The sequence below is a fragment of the Aythya ferina genome (assembly GCF_964211825.1).
Source record: "Aythya ferina genome assembly, chromosome: 1".
In the NCBI taxonomy this organism is placed as follows: Eukaryota; Metazoa; Chordata; class Aves; order Anseriformes; family Anatidae; genus Aythya; species Aythya ferina.
Genome location: NC_140296.1, coordinates 134994437 through 135016744, shown reverse-complemented (window position 1 = coordinate 135016744; position 22308 = coordinate 134994437). Strand labels below are relative to the sequence as shown.

Here is a 22308-nt window from a genome sequence, read left to right as displayed (position 1 = left end):
ACTTTTACAGACCTTTTACTTCTATTTAAGATATTATTAGAAAAAGTAATTACAGAAAACAAAGATCTAAGGGTGCCATCTCAATATATTTACTTATTCTGAAGAAACTCTTTCATATTTTTAGAATTTATTCCTGACATTACATTAACAGCAACAGAAAAAATCAGGAATTCAGCCTAGCAAACTTGAAATTCTCTGCCTAGAATTTACAATAAAAAGGCCTTAAATATTTTGGTTTCTTGTAATTTTACTTAGCACATTCCATAGCAGTTAACATCATCTATGATTGCAGTTGCCACATTCTGGATTTAAAAGCTGGGAAACAGGCAGTGTGCTATCATCCAGAAATGTCCTTCCCTGCCCTGCTGGACCTGGTTCTTGCAGAGAAAACACAGTACAGCTCATGTTATATAGATGCCTCCAAGGTGAAGAGACGCTGGAAGACACATTTATTCCTTATCACATTTTCTAAGGATAAGTTTTGTAGCACCGGGGAACTGAGAGCAGAGGTTCACTTCTATTGCAACACTCACCTACCTGCTTTTAAGAGATCAGTAGGAGGGTTGGACCATCCATCTCCTAACTAGCTTCAATCTCCACCACTACGTGGCAGCAAAGCTTCACTGGAAATGCACGAATAAGGTACCTGCAACCAGCCCTCCTAGCTACTTTTATTTACATGACTGTCCAAACGTCCTACCCATTAGCTGTTTCCTAAAGCCTACCTTATGGTATACAGGTTCCTTTAAAATGGGATTGATGTATGACAACAGATTTATGTATGACATCAGAAAGGCACGTTATATCTCATATATAACTTTAACTGAAAGTTAATCTGTCTAAACATCTACAGCCAACAAATATACTTTAAGACCAAAATGGACGATTATAACTATGCATCCAATGCATCTGCTTTGAATACAGACCACTGAAATATAAGTCACTATTGAAATCAAGTCTGTCAGTTTTGTTTTATGTACAATGTATTTTTGTGCCATTTTCTGAAACATATCTAATCTTGACCAGGAGGTTTCACTGTGTCCCTGAATAAATTATTCCAGTGGGTAAATATTTTCATTCATTATAGCCTGAGATTTTTTTTTCTAGTTTACATTTGTTTAGAATTGTTTCCAAACACTGATTTCTATTCTAGATCTAAATAAAAAAAAATAAAAAATCGCAGATCCTGATCAAAGCACTTGGTAAGGATCTTTTGAGAAACTGAGGAAGATACACCAAGCTTTGCAAAATTCTTGCACCTCTTCCTTACACTTGTATTTTTCAGTGTTCCCTCTGAAGCACATTTTACTCAAATTTGCTAATTGGCTGATTGCAGACAAAACATGACTTGTCAACTCCTTTTGGCTTTTCTCTTAGTAATTCCAATACAGTGAAAAACAAATCCAGACAACATCCAGCTACCCTTTCACTCCTAGCTACGTTCCAGCAAATAAGAGTCCTAGCTCTTCATTTGGAAATACTTTTTCAGCACTGTTCAATTACGAGGCAGACAGACACATGTCTTGCTTGTCAGGTTGGAACTACACACAGCACACATCAGTGATGTTCAGCTAAATAGTACCCAATGTCCAGCAAACGGCTGTTTACTACTGCACTAATTTGGGTTACTAAGCCATTCATATCTGGAGAATTTTTGGTTAACAGGTCACACACCATTTATATACCCAGATATTTGATCCATATCCTATGTGCCTCCTTTCATTTTCTACAGGACTTAAAAAGAGAATACCAACACAGCTTAGCATTCTATGAAATCAAACAATTTCTGTCAAGTACTATAGAGCTACTAAAACCATAGTACATGTTTAGCTATGTCAGGCTATTTTTTATAATAATGTTTTATGCCAAAACTTACAAAACTTAAAATAAAATAAAGCCACAACCTCTAGTTTGTTTTACTTTTTCCTATACTCAGACTTATAATACTAGCTTAAAACCATGAATTTGACATATTCATTTTTACTGCTTAAGCTGCCAAATTTTAAAAAAATTATGAATTACGTGTTTAATAGAAACCCATAATTTATGAGTAACTATAAATCATCTGTTTTAAAACAAAGAATCACACTCTTGATCAATTTCAAGATGATGTGCTACAGTTACAATATTCTGTTCTTACAGACCCTTTTATTACACTAATCCCATTTTAAGAATTCACGACAACTAAACCTAAGTGCCAGTTATCTATAACAGAGAGTTAGCAAACTGTTACACCAAAGAGAGAAAGCTTCAATTTGCTGTTACTTAACTGCTAAAATTGCCTCAGCTTACTTTCTTTTCCCAGGCACAGAAAAAAAAACATAAAATTCCAATAAGCTGAAACTCACATATCGAATTATTAAAACCTACCACAGGCATTGAGATGTAAAGCACTGAAGCACAGGGGGATGGTAATTGTGTTCACAAACTGACTAAATATCAGGCAGACTATAGTCATTTCAACTTTCCTTGGACATGTTAAGAAAAAAGCTCCACCTGCACAAATATATTCATGTGTATTTATATGCACACACACACACACACAAACAGCTTTTCTAAAACCCTTTTAAAATGGAAATTATAGAAGTCAAACAGCACTCTCAAAAATCTGGCACTAGACTGGAAAACACAACTTAGTTAATACCTAAGAAGTGATCAAGCTAATTCCAGTTTATCATTCAGAAGGTTAAGGTAGATGATGAGATAAACTGACTCACAATTTGGACAGAATTTGTTTTCTATTTATATATTTTTATTTTCTATTTATAAACTCTAGAAATTCATCTACATATATAGACTCAGCAAGGATCTGTATGCCTACTCATCTCTCTAGCATTGTACTCAAGCATTTTATTGACTCCAGGTCTCTGAATAATGTATGTGGCATAATTCCCACCCCTGATGCTTTCAGTAATTTCAAATGTCATTTATAATTAAATCACAAATAATCAAAATAATGAAGGTAAGTGAAACTCCAGTTCCAGTCTCATAAACAATAGATGATATTGTGTGCATCTAAAAATAACATCAGTGAAACAAATGGGTGTTTTGAAAGATGCAACTAAATCATAACCAAGAAAAAACGAAGTTTTTGCTCTCATGTTTTGCAAATAGCCATTAGCCACAATTGTATCTGCTGCAGTTTCAGGAAATGCTTGCATCTCCTTGAAGAAATCTCAGAACACAAACAGGATCGGTAGTATGGACTGCAAATATATCCTTAGTGAGACAGTGAGACAGAAAGGAAAGGCTATGTTTTGGAAACAGAAAGAACAAAGTCTAAGCAAAGATCTGGGAAAGAGACGGAAAAAGATTTAAAGATTAGGAAGGAGCTACATATGACAATGCACCCACCAGCTGAAATTACAGATTGGTTTAATAACAGTGGCAGAAAATGGAACAGCAGGAAAACGCCAGAATAAAGATGTTATGCAGAGCTTTGGCCGTATTACATCTGAATATTCTTTGGAGGTGTGCAAGAAACAATGTCAAGACGACAGACTGAAATATGATAAAGTGGTCATAGAAGGCATTCCATTCTCAATAATATTTTTGAACCACTCCCAGCTTTATTAAACAAACAAACAAACAAACAAAAACTTTGGGTCTCAAATTTCTAGTGTTCTGTCACAGCCCAGAGGGGAATTTTTCAAAAAGTCTACAGAAAAATCAATCAAACTGTTTGATCTATCTAAGTATTTTTATTACCAATCATGCCTCAACTTGAGGAATCAGAAACCTGAGATATGTGATTAAGTATTAAAACTTTGTTAAATGTCCAAACAAAATTAATCCATGAACAGTTTTGAAAGAAAAATATCTATAAATTAATTCTGATAATTATTTTAGATATTTTCACCAGAGTGTGTGTTAGGCAACAACCCCAATGTGCTTGGCAATTACAAGCTAATTAAGACTTTACAATGCAGCATCACTTTGATTTACCAGGAAAGTACACAGTGCTCTAAAGAACCTGATAAAATCATTCTATACATGAAATGCAGCTAGAAATTTAATGCCAGAAGCTTAACTCCCAATGTTCTTTCCCAGTCAAGAAGCTGTAAAAAGAATCACAGAATCACAGAATCACAGAATTTCTAGGTTGGAAGAGACCTCAAGATCATCGAGTCCAACCTCTGACCTAACGCTAGCAGTCCCTACTAAACCATATCCCTAAGCTCTACATCTAAACGTCTTTTGAAGACTTCCAGGGATGGTGACTCCACCACTTCCCTGGGCAGCCTGTTCCAATGCCTCACAACCCTCTCAGTAAAGAAGTTCTTCCTAACATCTAACCTAAAACTCCCCTGGATCAACTTAAGCCCATTCCCCCTCGTCCTGTCACCAGGCACGTGGGAGAACAGACCAACCCCCACCTCGCTACAGCCTCCCTTGAGGTACCTATAGAGAGCGATAAGGTCACCCCTGAGCCTCCTTTTCTCCAGGCTGAACAAGCCCAGCTCCCTCAGCCACTCCTCGTAGGACTTGTTCTCCAGACCCCTCACCAGCTTCGTCGCCCTTCTCTGCACCCGCTCAAGCACCTCGATGTCCTTCTTGTAGCGAGGGGCCCAAAACTGAACACAGTACTCGAGGTGCGGCCTCACCAGAGCCGAGTACAGGGGGACGATCACCTCCCTAGCCCTGCTGGTCACACTGTTTCTGATACAAGAAGGCCATTGGCCTTGGCCACCTGAGCACACTGCTGGCTCATATTCAGCCAACTATCAACCATCACTCCCAGGTCCTTCTCTGCCTGGCAGCTCTCCAACCATTCCTCTCCCAGCCTGGAGCTCTGCTTGGGGTTATTGCGCCCCAGGTGCAGGACCCGGTACTTGGCCTTGTTGAACTTCATGCAGTTGACCTCAGCCCATCGGTGCAGCCTATCCAGATCCTCCTGCAGAGCTTTCCTACCCTCAAGCAGATCGACACACGCACCTAACTTGGTGTCATCTGCAAACTTACTGAGGGTGCACTCGATGCCCTCGTCCAGATCATCGATGAAGATATTAAAGAGGACCGGCCCCAGCACCGAGCCCTGGGGGACGCCAGTAGTGACTGGCCTCCAACTGGACTTGAGACAAAAAAAGAGAGACAGAAGTTTTGTTTCCCAGACAATCTTTTCTTGCAACGTACACTGCATGCTTCCTGTGGTCTAATTTAAGGGGGACTTTGCATTTGACAAAAAAAAAAAAAAAAAAGATTTTATTCTTTGGCAACAATGTGAATTACTGAGAGAGAGATGTAAAACATCTCACAAGAAAAACCTACATTTTTTGTCTTATTCTGAAGTAGATAAGTATCTTCTTGCAACAAAACAACAATTTCAGAAGTGCTGTCCACGTCACAAATTTATATCTACCAAATATAATGCTTAAAACTGATAAAGCAGTTTTTTTCTTGGTTCTTCTGTCACCTTTAGGTGAGTTCTGTTCAAAGAGGTTTCAACATACAGAAAAGATAAACAGCAGCTTAGGACACAGAAGCTACATTATCCAAACTCGTAAGACGTGAAGTCAATGTCAAGAGTAATCCAAAGTAGAATTAAATTACACAAAGACCTCCTGTACCCTCCTCAGCAGGGACCACGGACTCAGATCCTCCCTCCTTATAATAGTCCCACCTTGGACACTCCATCCAATATCCTACAGAAAAATCCCAATTAGCATGGAATCCAAACCTCTCTAGTCTACCAACACCTGTAAGAATAAGACCAGCTACTTGTAATGAGTATAAAGACACCCTGATGCATAAGTGTCAGAAATCAGTATTGGTTGAAAGATGACTTTCAAAACTAAAACCAGAAGCTTTATTTGGGAATAGCTGTCTTCTTCCCTCTTCACCATGAAAGAATAACAAGAAGGCTGAATTCTCCTGGGAACCATTTTCAAAATGGGCCCACTACTGCTGCTAAAGAATCTGTTATCATACAACACCAAGGGATTCCCTAGTGAAGCACACATACCCCATTGGCTCCATTAGAATTGAAAAAGAACAGCTATAAGAAATTCATGGTAACTTGAAGGAGCAGGATTTGGTCTGTTAAATATGGTGAAACAAATAAGACCCTCTCAGAGATCATTCTTACTCAATGAATAACCATACTTGTACCTGTTCCAGCCTCTAGCCTGATCAGTTCATCAGAATGTAAGATACAAAAAAGCTAAAGTTTGTGTATATGCCATCAATCAGAAATCCCCTATAACTTTCAGGGTTTTAAAAAAGAATTCGCAGCACATAGGAGTTCAACTGAATTTAACTTTCATTCTAGTTCCACCTATAGTAATTGGCTGCTACTCAGCTGCTATTTTATGTTGTCTTTTGCACTATGAACCTCTAAGTCCAGGTCAACAAATTTTGGATCTTCACCTGTGCTGACAAGTCCCATTCTTAAATTGCCAACCTGTAGGTCCTCAGCCTCTGAGGAGTCACTAGAAATTGAGTTGATACCTTTTTATTAGTGTCATAGCGACAATCAGCACTGGTTTACAGCAAATAAGATTCTAACAGTGCTCCGTGTCTAAGGATAAGGGCTACGGTAGCAGCAACTTGTGATAATGCAAAACTGCATCCCTCTTCCAAAGAATACACTTCCATTTCCCAGGTAGCCTTCAGATTTGTGCAGCAAAGCAACTGTCAATGGGATGAGGAAATAGGCAGTTTCTTCGAAGTGGACAGAACTTGACAGGGCATGGAGAGTGATCATTACTGTTTTCAGCAGTACTCTAGTTCCTCTGAACTAACTGTCTCCATTTAAATAACATTATTTTATGTATGCTTATGAAAATAGAGTCAAATAGTTCACCTCAAATTGGTGAATGCACTGACAGTGCCTACAGCAAGTTTTCCAAAGAAAGGCAACCAGTACTGACAGAACATTATCCTGCTTTTTCTTGCCAACATACAAGGGATAGCCACATCTACATGAAAATGCTCAGCTATATCATAGTTTATTCTAAAAAGTCAACTTACACTCATATTTTTGCTTTCTACTGGCTTCTATTCATCTGTGAGGCTTTTTCACTGTATGTGGCCTATTTTAGGTTGTATTCTGTAACTTAGGAATAAAATGTCTGTCAGTTCCCCCAAAAGTCTTTGCTGGCATCTCACAAAAACAAACTGCCATTGTTGTAGACCATAGCAACTTGATTTCTTCTAGCTTCAGCCAAAAGTTTCATGAACCACAATTATACTTGCTGTTGCCATCAAGTCAGAAGTATTTTCAATCTACCTCTTAGATGACTTTCAGACTGAACAAAAACTTCATACTGAAGCTTAGGCAAGGAGTATCTGAAAATTAACTTATATTTCTTACACTTCCATCCATTATTCAGACTAAGGACTCTGTGTGGATATCCACAGCAACCACAGTTTTCCCTTGTACTAAAATTCTTATTGCTGAAACATAAGCAGCTGGGTGTATTCATACATGTAAAAATGCATGTGCACATATACTACACCATTTTTTTTCTTCAAGTATGACTTCACTTTTGACTAACAGAAAAACATGCCTGATTAGGGATAACATAATATGGACACTTACATAAAGATAAGGTCTATTCCAATTCAATTCAGTCACAAAATCAATTTGAGAAATCAAATTGAGAAACCCACTATAAGAATCTCATATATTTAAGATTGGTAAGCATCCTGAAAAATCAAGAATATTCCACCTTCAAAGCTGCATTTCACCTCTCATCTTCAAATTTTATCATTAACTAACAGGTATCGCTTTGAGTGCCTATGTATTTATGATAAACTGAAAACTCTTCAATAATAAACAGGACAGTTTATTTGCAGTTTTTAATAAACACCTTTTTTTGTATGATTAGAGTCAACAAAGCTTTAACGTTTTGATCTGAATGGGATGGCCTCCCTCCTTTTGTTTTTGGTAAGCAAGTGGTATCTGTGAAAGGTCAGAAAGGAAGCTAGAAGGAGCAGTAAGAAATGAGGAAGAGGCCAAAGACAAAAGAAGGGCTCTTGTCTGACACTACTGCCTATCAGAGATGAAGAAAATGGTGTCTCAGGAAACAGAATAGAAGACATTTTATTCTAGATCACTTTTTCAGCCCATATAATCTGAAAAGCTGGATCTGGAATAAATTTTAACTGACATTACCCAGACAGGCATTTCAAATCCACTTTGCTCTTTAGCAGCAGGCTTTATTTATTTATTTGCAAACACAAGGCACATAAATAAAACCAGAATGCTCCCAACTTTGCAGATGTAGAGCAAGGAACTGAATTTTCAAAGAACCTATCCTTAATCCAAAGGTAAACAAGTAGTTTACTTGTCCAGAAACACCTTTTTCTTCTTTTGAATACAGAAGGACAACTATGATTAGGATATGACAAATCCAAAATGGAACATTTAAAGGGCACAGAAAAAGTTAAGGTGGCATTCAGCCTTCTTGATGTTTAATGCTTCTGACCCCAAGGTCTATAACAAACCTTATCTTCCACATCTTTAATTATTTACATTTTCCCCCTATACTAAAAGCCTGATATGTAAAAGTTGAAAAACTAGCATCTCTCAGTATTACTCCAGTAAATTTATCTGGAACTGTGCAAAGTTACAGTAGTTGAAAATTTAACATGCTAATTTAAATCTTTGTAAGATGTAGAGAAAGTTTGTTTGGGGTTCATTATCATCTTCACATCCATTATTTATTATTGAGAGTCTTTTATTGCTGTTATATCATAACAATTCCTATAGGAAAAACTACTGCTTGTTAGCACAAATTTGGAAGATACAAGGCTGTTAGAAATCTAATTAGACAAGGTAACACTGATGCACCAAAAGAATTCAAACCCAGAAAGCTGAAGTAATACAAACATGCCAGCTGAACTTCAGTTAACAATCTTATAAGGAATGAACCTCCTGATATTTGTATGCATATAACAAAGTTGTTCAAGAACTCAAAGGATGTGATTTTAAGGCAATGACAGGTTTACACAGGAATTTATTCTGAGATAAGAGCAGACCTATTTACTCTTTCAATATGCTTCCATATGCTATAAATAAAAAGATTTATTAAAGGATTTCTCCTCTCAAAGGTAATAAAAACCTTTTAACATCTAACATGGCAGTCCACCTTCTCCTCATGAACTGCATACTTTATGAATTTTTTTCCCCACCCAGAAAAGGATCATGTCACTTTTACCACAATTACACCTTCCTTTAGAAGATTTTGTAGGTATGATTCAGAGGTTGATAAACCTCAGTTGATAAAATCTACAAAATCTGTATATTAACTCTATTTTTAAGTGAAAAATATAACAATATCTAAACTGTAGAGCTTGGATGTCTCCAAACCAGACATATTTCAAATGAATATGTGCATCTACAAAGACTCTAGGAGGAAATGTAAGATGTTCTCATAGTAAAGGAAACTGGTTGAAACTTTTCCAGTTGGCTTTACACGAGGAGATGTGGACAACACAGCCTGAAACCACAAAAATGGGCACTAGAAACAAGAATGTAAAGAGAAGTTTCTGGACAAGACTTCCCAAAGAAACCCGTGCTAAAGTGCTACATCAGGCTTTCCCTCACTACATTCTACAATCTTACATTGGCAAACTGCAGCATCATTGAGTAATGGTATACAAATTTCAGCAACTCTCTCAACATTTAGCTCAAGTTGCCTAAATGTTTCCTTTTAATTAATCCTCCTTAAAAAGAGAAAAGAGACAAAGTATATTCACTCTGGATCACAGAATTAGATTTTGGGCAATTTTAAGATGTTTCAATTTCAACTAAGTAGGCTTTCGAATCAGTATTGCTCTGTTCTACAAACATCACAAAACAGATTTGTTCCAAGCAGAATGGGGTGCACAGAGGGAGAAGGGAATCAGTCATATCTCTTCAGAGAAACGTTATGCAATGGAGCTGGACACCTACATGCTACTGAGGCCTTGGTTTGTGGTGTCTGGTAGTATCAGAATGTGCTACCAAGTGGATAAAAGCAGAGATGGATACAAACGTCAAACTCCTCTTTCGCTTTCCCACATAAGACATGGTGAGAACACAGTAGACAAGGAATGTTAAAAAGGCAGAAGAGAAGCAGGAAAGCATTAACTTCATACAACACAACAGCGCTTGGAATAATAACTTTACACCAAAACAATAAAACAGTAGCCAGAAACTGTTCACCAAAAGCTGACAACAGTAAACCTTGCAACAGGCTAGCCCCCGCTCTGCCCAAGTGCTAGTACTTTTTCCATGTACCTGCAAACTGCATGCTATGAATCAGTGATGAAAGCTCATAATAAGAGGTGTCACTATGATAAGTAAATCTTTAAAACTAAGTTTTATCTTCTGGTAAGAGGTTTATAGTTCAGCCATAAATTAACAGCCTGTATCAAAAGGTTAGAAGTTTCTCATCGCCCAAAATGCAGTAAAGGCTCCAACTTGGTATTTAATTTTCATTTCACTCAAGGTTGTAAATTACAACTCTATCATTTGAAGACTTCAAATTTTATTCTATTTTAATAACAGCTAAAATGAAGGAATAATTGTAGAAAGAGATTCTGAACATTGCTGCATGAGCTGTGCTTTCCAGCAAAGTCATTCAGGTTCAAAACTCCTGACTAGGTTTTCTCAAGGCTGCTCTTCTGCTTGGAAAAGCATAACTTCTCCTGCCCTTCCCTCTGCATCCCTGCAGTGCCTCGTACCAGAACATGACCATAGAAATACTACTCTACTACTCAGTGCACCATCAAAACACTATCAAGTCTCCCTCTATACGAAAACTGATGAATGTAAAAACAGTGCACACAATGCAACAGTGATAACTCAGATGACACTCTCAATTATACACATTTTCATTCTGCAGCTTGCTAGCCTTGTTTCTGTGCTTAGAATAAGTTCTCCACAGACAGACTTAATAAGTGCATAGAATTGATGGGGGTGCTTATTACAGTCTACTGAACAGACTTCAGTTGAAATGTAAACTCCAGATCTGACACAATGACAGAACGGCCTTAATTCAGATTTCTATCACAGTTAGCTGTGTGAATTTACACTGTAAAACAGTAATTTTAATTATTTTAGGAAACAAAATACATTTCAACTCAGTGTCCAGTTCACGAATGCATTTTCACAAATTCACTTGCTTCTCAACCAAGCATTTAAAAACAAGCTAGAATCCTAAGGCCAGTTAGACTTAGGTACCAATTGAAAGCAATGCTAACAAATGTATATTAAGCTCCCCTATCTTTTTTCTCTTAGTTTCCAAAAATGTGTCATATTCAATAGATTTGAATTCTTCCGTAAAGGATACAAGGATTGTTGTCATCAATGCTGCAGTTGTCCAGGATCAGGGGAATGCCATCTAACTCATATACCTAAATAAAGACAAAAGATTAATTTAACAAATTGCTCAGGAATACTAACGACGCTTCGTGAAAGAAATAATGTAAAAATGTAAAAGGGACATCTGTTTCATTGAAAATATTAAATGCAAAAATAAATTGCAGAGTAAATTAAGTATTATTAACAGAAATTATCACAAAATAGTATTAGAAGCAGACATTGATTAATTAATTCCTCCTTCAGCTACCACATGTTTGATTGAGGTATTTTTCCATTAAAGTTCTGTGTCATATGCTCCTCACGTTGAGCCAGAAAAGCTACACTTACTTGAAAAGTAATGCCTGCTTTCAGGAAGAATCATGGAAAACTACAAAGTGAATAAGGACATAAGAAAAAAGTTGTAAAATACATATACACATACACACACAACTGCTAGCTAGTGCAGAGCCGCTTGTCCTCTTTACCTTCCGTACACAACTCTCAAAAGCAATGTTTTATCCGTATATACCTAAGCACAAATTCTTTGTATCAAATGAAAGTCACTGAGTTTTTTCCTTTAATAAGGTCTTCATTACAGTAATGGCAAACAAGTAAAGATGACATCTGTCTTTTTTATTTTATATATACACAAATGTGAATTCTTGAACACCAATATATTCATGTTTTGTGGATGACAATGACACAGCGTTCTAATGGATTCATACATGCATACCTAACCTCATTACCAAGAAGTCAGGTAAAGTTGGTGTTAACAATACATCCATAGCATAGATATTTTAGGAAAAATACATTCCATAATAAAATTACCTATTATTTTAAGATACAATATAATACCATACATTGTCATGCATATTTATAGCTTTAGGAATTGTTACCTATTTAAACAAAAACCTGTTCTGAATTTTCTGTGGAGTTTCAACCTTTGAAATATCTTCTTAAAACATAAGCATTTATTTTTAAATGACACAATAATTCATTTTAAGAAAACTTAATCACATGAGTATTAATTATATCCATATATTGTTAATATTCTTTAAGCTGTGGGCAATAGTTGTGGGCAACCTATTCTAGATGAACCTGCTTTTGAACAGGGAACTTGGACAAGCGGTTCCTCCAGAGGCCCCTTCCAATCTCAGCCATTCTGTGATATCCAAACTATACTTGTTCAAATCTTTTTTTTTTTTCTTTTAATTCCTTGCAATTTAATTTAAAAACAAGAACTGCTGTATAAAGGATTTTAGGGAGAATATAAATTTAGGTTGTATCATTCAAATTTGGCATTTCTCTCTTTTATCTTTTTTTGCCCAAGGTCAAAAGCATTTCTATGTATCATATACAACAGTGGATCAAAATTTATATTGCAGGATGGATCAGCTTTCTGACATGGTAAGAGAATGAAGTTGGGTAGGAGGAGATTATGATGTGATATCCAAAACAGATTACCAATCAGAAAAACAAATTCAGAGAGAAATTTAAACATACTCTCGAGTTCTTCTTTAGATAATCTCAAATTCTAACGCAGAAAGTAACAATAGCAGAGACAGAGAAGGTTTAAGTTCAAAAAAGAAGCAATGAGCATTGCCTGGTCTTAAGACCTAACTGGTAGATCTGGGCTAACACGTATAACTATGCCTATATGAAATGCAGTTAATAAAGCAAGTTTTAAAATATTAATTCTTTCCACAACATTTTTGTGTGCTTTCCAAAGGTCATGCATCATGTATGATGTCATACTTCAAAGCGTGAACAAACGGTGACCTTTTAATAACACAGTGGTTGTGCATGTTTGGAAAATATTAGTTATTTGATTTTTATGCTGTAGCAAGACCCTGATATGCCTGTAATGCTACCTTTTATTTTTCACCAGTATAATGTTGAATGGTACAAATTAATCTAGATTAAGCACTGTCAGCTAAAATAAAGTATGTAATCTGTTTCAGTGTGATTCAAACAAGACATTCAATTAACTAAGTAAGTATTCTGCAAAAAGTAAAATTTTAATTAAAATCTACACATGCTTCAAAAGTTACAGTGGGATTATAATGAGACTCAAAGTGAAAACAGGAGCATCAGACCACAACCTTAGCGATACCTTGATTTAAAAACAACTGACTCACAACCACAGTGTTACACACCCACCGAGAGTCTCTTGAATAGCATGCAGTTTTACCAAGTTAAGTCTAACTTTTGTTACGAGTACCCCAGCTTTAGTATGTCATCCTTATGTGACTTATTACACAGTGAAATAAGGAAAAGAAACCTTGCCATGTGCCCAAGACAAATCTATATACTTCTCAGAGAGACTCGTGAGGTCAACTCCAAAAGCTCTGATTCCTGAGCAACCACTGCTGGAGAAGTTCCAGTTCATACTGGCTATTTATGAACCACCAGCTGATCCATCAAAACTGCATTTTATGGTAAGCTAAAATTCATGCCAGTGTACTGTAATAATCTGGGCTGCAATGTAAGCCAGTTCAGCTCTCCATATAGTAGAGCCACAAACGAAAGTGCCATAGATCAAAGGAAAGAATCACTATCCCCAGCCAGGCTGACCCACTTGCATGTTGAATCTCTCTCAAATCTTCTCATTCTCATCAGCCTGAAGAAAGGGCAGTTACTGTAACCTTTCACAATGGCAGATTTTGTAAATATCAAGAAAAACCTCATCCTAAGCCTCAACTTCTTACACAGATTTATTGAAACTGTACTGCCCAATATGAAGACTTTAGTGATTTTTTCCAAGTAATTATTGGCCTCAGAGTTCTTCCCTTGAAGACAAATGCAGTACGGAGCAAGGCTGTGTACCTTTTCCAGAGACCTTCTGCAGTGCTTGGGAAAGGAGTCAGTATTGTGCAAGCCTCTGATCTCACTTAAGATAAAGTGCAAAAATATCCTGAGAAGAAAACATGTAGCAGGTAGTGTGAAAATGGTTGTAATCCAACCAGATTTCCAAGGAAAATATAGGCAGAAACTAAGGAATAGGACAGTTCTGGTGTCTGTCTTATTGTTCACATTAGCTTGTGTTACAAAAGACCATTAAATCTATTCTCCATTTACACTACCAACAGCATAGCTGGCCAATAGCATGAAATTGCACTAGACCTTAAAAACAATAGGTTATTTCATTATGTAGAACTATGGTTTTACATACACATACAAGATATACACACACATGATATATATACATATGAGATGCACATATATCTTAATCTCATACATACACATATACATATATCTGAGATTATAAACCATACACAAATATACATGTATATATACATATGGTTTATTCTGAATGCATTTAAATATTAAAGGAAGCTGCAGTCTATCTGTAGGCTGAAATCTTTATTTATGTAAATTTAAAAAGTTACTTAAAACAAGCTTAAACTTAAAAGCATATAGCTCTATGGTAGCGATCTCTAGTGCTTCAGTCAAGTCAATACTGCAAATTTTGCCTTAGTGTTTTTGTGTCAGTTTCTGAAGTTGTTTTCTAAAAACCATAAAAATGGAAGATTCAGCATTCAAAAGCAGGTGTCTTTCTCTGTCGGTTAAGAAAGATATCTTTCATAACATAGCTTTATACTACCTTTAACTTGTTTTCTGTCCTTGCCTTGAAACACAATGAAGATCTATATCATGTCAGTGAGAAAATTCACTGTATGACACTTCAAAGAAAATGCTTTCCCTGGGGACAGAGTGATTGCTGTGTTTTTTCCTCACATCATTTCTCTTTACCTGTAATTTAATAATCTATTTCAATTACTTAAAACAGACACTAAGCAGAATGATTTCAGCCCACATACACAAAGCTACTACATAAATATTAAACAAGAGCTTATGAAAGTCACAGATGATATATATGCCCACTGCTCTCAAAGCCAAGGAATAATATATCGTGTTTTATTTGGATGATTTGGGATATGCAAGTCCTGAGGGAAAAGACACACTTTTTCTCTTGAAAAACAATGCAAAAAAATGAGATCCAAACTAAAGCTTTTATGTTATTCCACAAAATTTGCATATATTACATATTTGCAATATGTAACTACAGTCGCTAATATATAAAGACACTATCGTAACTCCAGGAGATTCATCTGAGCAGGACTACCTCTGATAATCTTCCTGTATTTTCTTATTAAGTTCACATAAGTAATTATCATTAACATGATAGTTCACAGCAGAGCCCAAAGTATGTATAGATTAATCATATATTGTTTCTTGAATCTTTCCCTCTAACTGCAGTGGAGCCAAGCTCAGGGGTAAGAATGCAAATTCTCTAAGCACGACAGTGCTTGTTGCAGAACAAGAAACCTGCATACATCTAGCAAAATGCAACCAGAATCTCCAGGTCCAGTAGCTATACAGACAACAGCAAAACCTCCATCAAAAATACCCTCTTCAAACAATCACCAACACCTCTGGCATTAGAAATATTATCCAGTCAACTAAAATAGTAGTATCACACAGTAAGAACGTTTACGCCTTTAGATAACAACAGTTTCAACATAAATTGTTCTGCCAGAATGCAATTGAGTCTGTCTCTAATCAACGCAGAAGGCAGAATCAGAATACATGCTTGTTTCAATCACAGAAATACTTCTATTTCTTAGAAGTTCTGTTTGCTGTAACTACAGATTAACAAAAGGAAATGTGTTCTCACAAATAGAAATGGACTATTAATAGTTTCAATAATCCCTGCTAACACTGCCACTCTTCTTTTTCCGTATTACTGACAAGCACGTTGACAAATAGCAAGACAAGGTTGTAGCTTAAAAAAAGTGTTGGGGATGTGGGTAATGGCAGTAAAACACACCTCTCTAGAAACAAGTTGAAAAACAGAAACAAGCAATAATTATTAACATGAAGAAACTCCAGATACTACATTCTTTACAGATCACCAGTTTCCAGCAAGAAACAAGTTGTGTCCAACAATGCTTAGTTTCAGATCTTGATTCACATTATGGAACATTATGGAAGAAAAAAGGTTTATATGAGCTTCTGAACCAACAAACTTCATGTTTTTATGGATTTGGCATTGCATTCTGCAATGCTCCTAGTTCTGCCACACAGCTGAGTGTGTAGAAACACCCAAGAACACATGACTCAGAGATAAATTTGCTGATCAGCTGCCAAACGTCAGCCTTAGTTTGCAGTGAATCAGGGACTGAGCTGCCACTATTCAACCTCCTCTCCCATGACCACTGGCTTTGGCTTTCTCATTTACCTATTCACTCATTCTCATCTCTGGTACCCATATAAATACGTTTTTCGTTAAATTTGATTTAAACTGGCTAATGGATATAAGAACTGGAGGAGGAAAAGGAAGGGAGAAAGGAAAGAATAACACCTCTGGGATGGCACAACCACAGAAAACCTAAAGGATATATTACGGTCATTGAAAAACCTATTGACTGTATTTTCCCTTTTCTCTTAGTACCCTAGATTATAAAAATTATCTTCTTTTCAACATATGTTTTGAGCTAAATCATCAAAATACCAACATTGAACTTACATGAAGCAACAGATGGATTTAGTTAATCTTTGAACTTCTAAGGAAACTACATTTTTTCCCTACTGCGTAGCACGATGTATGCCTGATAAGCTTTTCAGGGGATATGTATGAACCTTGTTATTTGAGATAGCAAATAATTTATTCAGATAGATTCTGTCCAAATTGATAATTCTGTGAAATTTTAAAAAAATCAAAGAGAATTAGGGGATCTAGGCTGAATCATCAGATGAAGGGTTATTGTTACCAGTTTGTACTTTACATGAAGGTTGATGCAGGCAGAGAGAGTTCCTATCCGTTTTAAAATCTTTATCAGAGAGCTGGAGGAAGAGACAGAATGCACCCTCACAGAATTTGGAACAACTCCATACTGCTGATACTATTAAGACCTCTCAAAATTCAGTGATGTCAAATGCACAGACCTGTGCCTGGAATAGACTAATTTCTGACAAAGATGCAGGCTGGGGACTGGCTGGCTGTACATGCAGCTCAGCTGAAAAGGACCAGGGGACAGTAAACTAAAAGTAGGCCAGCATGCTCTGGTAATGATGAAGCCTAACAGCATCATAAGCTACATCAACAGGAACACAGCCAGTAGATCAAAGGAAGCAATTATTCTCCTTAGTGCTCATTAAGCTGCAATCAACTCAAGGGGCTGAGGCTATGCAATGTGAAAAGAAATTGAGGGAACTGTTATTTTTATTTTTTTAGGTTGGAGAGGAAAAAACATCAGGAGGACCTGATAAATAGCAGCCTTCCATGCCTACAAGGCAGAAGACTGAGCCACTCTCCTAACTCAGGTTTGCAGTGGTTTATGGATATAAAGAAAAAAAATTTACTATGAGGATATGGAGCAGGTTGCTCACTGACACTGTGGATTCTCTCTCCTCAGGGTCTTCAGGACTTGTTTGAATAAAGATCTGAGCAACCTGATCTGAATTCAGTTTTGAACAGGAGGATGAACTACAGATCTCCTGAAATCCCTTCCAGCCTGAATGACTGTAAGAGACTTCCACCTCACCCCAGCAAAAATAAAAGGGCTAAGACCGTGAGAAGAAGCATAAGCCCATTATTTACTTTCCATTTGTTCAAGACAAGGTTCATTCAGCCCTAATATGAACTTTTTTTTTTTTTTTTTTTTTTGTTATAAGGCTGGAAAGAGTAGCTAGAATATTTATCAGCTTATTTAACAACCAGAAATAGTTCTAGAAAATTTATTTTGATTCTTGCCCATTAGTGGAATAATCCTGCATATTCATTGACCTCTCACAATAGAGAAATCTTAAAAACAATATATATTTAAGATGTCAGAGTGTTCATTTAAATGTATTCTTATATATATTATATATGTATATTAATATAACTTTGAATTAATTATCTGTGAATGAATAAACTGGATTTCTCAACTATCCAAACTAAAACAAGCACATCTTTTCTAGACTACAAGGTAAGAGTTTTGCACAATCCAATGTATTGAGAAATAACTGAGCTGGCTGGAATGAAAACAAACAAAGTAATAAAGGTGAGGTCTAAGACCATGATACACAACAAGAAAGAGTGAGAGCAAAAGCAATATGGTTAATCTAATGCAGAAGTTTGATAGGGAACACAAAATCCTTTAAATAGCTTTAAATAGCAGGAAAAAAAATGTATACTGTCTACAGGACAAGAAGTAATGGGCCTAAAGGAGAGAACATTCATATTACACGTTCAGAAAATATTTTTGTTTAACAGTAATGGTTAGTCAAACACTGCAATGCACTGAAACATGAGACCTAAAGACTCCTGGAGTAGGCTTCAATATTGCAAATCTCCACAGATGAATATCCAAATCTTAACCATGAATACTCTAACCACTCCTGTTCTGGACAGGTGAATGGTTATGACCCATTAAATCCCTTCTTTCTGCAAGTCTGCAGGACTTTTCCAGACAGAAAATCATCCTAGACTAGGTCATGCCAAAGAAAATTGTCGCCATGAAATGCATGCTAGGGATTTTCTAACAATCTTTGGTCACTGTTAAAGATATGTTTAAAGACTTCTGAATGTACCTTATCAGAACTATGTAATGACTATGCAATGAGAAATACATCTTTGAGGCCCTGCCACCAGACAGGCTGACCAAGAGGAGTAAGTTTTCCTCTAACACCTGTTCAACAAGATAGGTGACAAGTAAGAGTAGTTGAACATCTGAACAGAACACAGCATTCAGTTTTGTGTAACAGAGCAGCTTAATAGGAGGAGCAATAAATCAACTGATTAGGTTCCTCCACACCTATGATGGTGCTGAAAAAAAGATTTCATCTTGTTCATTTGTGAGTTTGGTTTTTGTTTGTTTTGTTTATCCAAGCAGCAGAAGTGACAGGAGATACACAGATTTTACTTCAAAGCAAAAAAGAACACTTCAGTCCCTTAGTGCTAGTGTATTCCTAGGCCTACTCCAGACTACAGGCACTTTGGCATAGAACAGAGGTAGTTGTGGCTTCCAGCAATCAAGTCTATTATTGGACTTCTCCACATCCTCCAGACCTACTGAAATACTTGCGGACAGAGCTCCTTTCTCCAGCAGACTTTCCTAACTAGTCTGAGAGCTACTTGCACTACCGTGAATGACACTGAGTGCTGTCTTTATGTCCATTTAAGTGAAGGCAGTGTCCCCAGAATACTTTTTCCTTTACTGTTCTGTTAAGCCTGTATGACAAAATTGGCCAACTGTTTTAATATCTGAAATTCAGAAGTCATGGCAACAAAGCTTATTGCTACTGCTACATTAACTTTGGATATACATATATTCTCTCTTCTAACATTATTTCCTGGATAGACATTAGGCTTACTTCAGCTCTCCCAAGAAAGGTGACCCTTTTATCTTTCTGGGAAGAAAATAAAATTTTGAATCTAAAAGTAGGATTTCTTTGTGATACCTTAAAACTCTCTGAAGAGGACTGGTTTAGAAGATGAAGGTTTTAGCCTTACTGAGGTGGAAGGAAAAAGAAGGTACCTAGCAGTCAATCACAGCTCAGCCAAAAAAAGCAGACGCTAAGGAGTGTCCAGCTACTAGAAAAGGGTAACAAGCCATCTCAGTTGCTGAATATTTTTTCCATTAGTCTTTCCAAGGAAAAACACAGTATTTTCCAGCCATTGAGATGATAATATAAACACTTGAGAATTCAGAATAGGTTCCCACAAAAGACAGTAACACAGTTGGTTCATTTGTATTTAAACAATTCAGCTTTCATCATTCCCTTATTTACAGTTCCTGAAACAAAAACCGCTTTTCATGAACAAATAGATACTGCCACAAGGAGCAGTCTTTTTTTTTTTTTTTTTAAAGGGTTAGATCTGCTACTTAAATGGATAAAGTAAGGTCTAACACAGCTGGATTTCACTTGAAATACCAAATATTTTCTAGTGCAGTCTTTGCTTATCCTAGCAGCTGGAGTACGAAAAAACAGTGATGCCAAGTATCACCCAGTATTAAACGCCTGTGATTTATATCACTTGAATTTGTACAAATTTGGATCAACGACAGAATATATATGAATATTTCTAGTCACTCACCATCTTATTCTCAGCCCACTAAAGCCAGTAATCAGACTGTCTTTGTTGATTTTCAAAACACTGTCATAAAAGAGGTTCTCCTAATTTTTTTTCTTTCACTCAAACAAAAGAAAGAAGAAAGTTAAAGGAAATTAAATGTAAAAATCAGCAATGTGACTAGAACTGTGCTGAGGACACATCTTATAAAATATCATTGGAATTTCAAGATTGCATTTTGTTCCAAATCAGAGTGAAAATGAAAGACTTCAAACTATTCCAGAATTATGAAAAAATACTGAGATAAAGGTTGGGCAAATTGCATGATTCATTTCAGCCATTATAACAATCACTGCAATATGAAATTCCAAGCCATTTGGGCAAGCTGCCACTGTTTCTATGGCTAGGATATTTTTGCCTTCCTTATCAAGATTAGCAAAGCATTTTAGGCATCTCTCAATTAAAATGAGGGACTTCTGTTTTTATTTTTATTTTTTTGTTTTGTTTTGTTTTTGCGTGTGTGTGTGTGTATTTTAGTTTGCTCATATGTAAAATATATATCATGCTGGAATAAATTTTCTTCTGGTTAAAAATTCCAGACATTTAATAAAATATCCTAATTATGAAAATCATTTAAAGAAAAATAGCTTACCACCAAATGTTTCTGTTGATTTCCTCATTATCTTTTACATATAACACTCTTCTAGCCACAAACTGTCAAAACAGTTGTGAGAACCTCTATTAGCCTCTTCATTCTGTTACTCATGACAACTTTGGTATTTCACGTCTCCCATGACAGCCTGCATACCTGCTTTGGTGCTATCCTCTCTCAGTATTTCAATTGCTCCTTGAAACCCAATTCAGCTGAAATAACCCTGAAAACTGCCAGCTGCTTACAACTTTGAGTAGAAATAGAAAAGAAGCCAAAGCAATTCAAATTCATACCTGTATTCTCTTTTGATTAATACATACCCTCACTAAGGCCACATGTCATCACTTTCTCACATTAACATAGTATTCTGAAACTCTCAACATTACGGATCAAAACACTTCCTCAGAAATGTTTGAATTCAGCAAGCAAAAATAAATACCAGATACACTATGCTCCAACAATGACTTTAGTAGTGTCCAGGATTACTTGACATTCTCTTTTTATTTCAGATTGAACCAAGGGTTTTAATAAATAAATAAATAAATAAATAAAAAGCAGTGTCACACATATAAACTAATCTGTGGCAAAGATAGCAACACAATAATCAAATGATGAAAGTAACACGTGGAAATAGATCCAGTATTATTTCAAAACATATAATGATTTGTGCTTGTGATTGCTGCATTTCATGGCAAATTTCTGCAGCTAAATACAACAGCATGTCATACTGAATTGCAAAGCGCACTGACAGACATAAGACTAGAAGGAAAGTTCTACCACCCAAGTGGTGGCCATTTCCCATAACAACACATCCCAGAGTTTCCTACTGCAATTATGAAGTGACTTTAGTAGTAATAAAATATTTTAAGGAATTGTAAAGAGTAAGTTCAGTATATTTATGTCATCCCAAACTTCACAGCCAAGAAGTGGGGGAAAGAAAGGAAAACAGGAGAAAGCTAGCAGGCTTGAAAACTGAAAACAGCACAAAGACATTATTAACGATATTTGCTATTCTGTTTCCACATTCTCTTGCATGCAGGGCTTCCAATATTTTAGTGATGAGTCAAAGAACAAACCATCAATTTTCTACTGTGTGTGTAAATGACGTGCACTCTATTACATGCGAGTATAAAGCTATGTTTGATGATAATTATATTTTCACTAGGTTAAAAGCAGATTAAAATAAAGCAAGTGTTTCAGGAAAGGACTGTAAAATACCTTTCTGTAACTCTACAGAGACTGTAAATGGTAGATTGCAGGACTCAACTGATTACTGAAGGCAGAAGACAGTTCAATGGTGTTTGC

At 36.3% G+C, this 22308-nt stretch overlaps 1 protein-coding gene across 5 annotated transcripts in view; it reads right to left on the bottom strand.

Moving 5' to 3' along the window:
• ATXN10 (ataxin 10) overlaps positions 1–22308 on the bottom strand; it is a 120073-nt gene that overhangs the window by 20814 nt on the left and 76951 nt on the right. For all 5 annotated transcript variants that reach the window (XM_084496915.1, XM_084496913.1, XM_084496914.1 and 2 more), the window contains exon 10: positions 11280–11343. In XM_084496915.1, coding sequence (XP_084353041.1) covers positions 11280–11343 — 64 coding nt within the window. The remainder of the gene's footprint in view (positions 1–11279; positions 11344–22308) is intronic.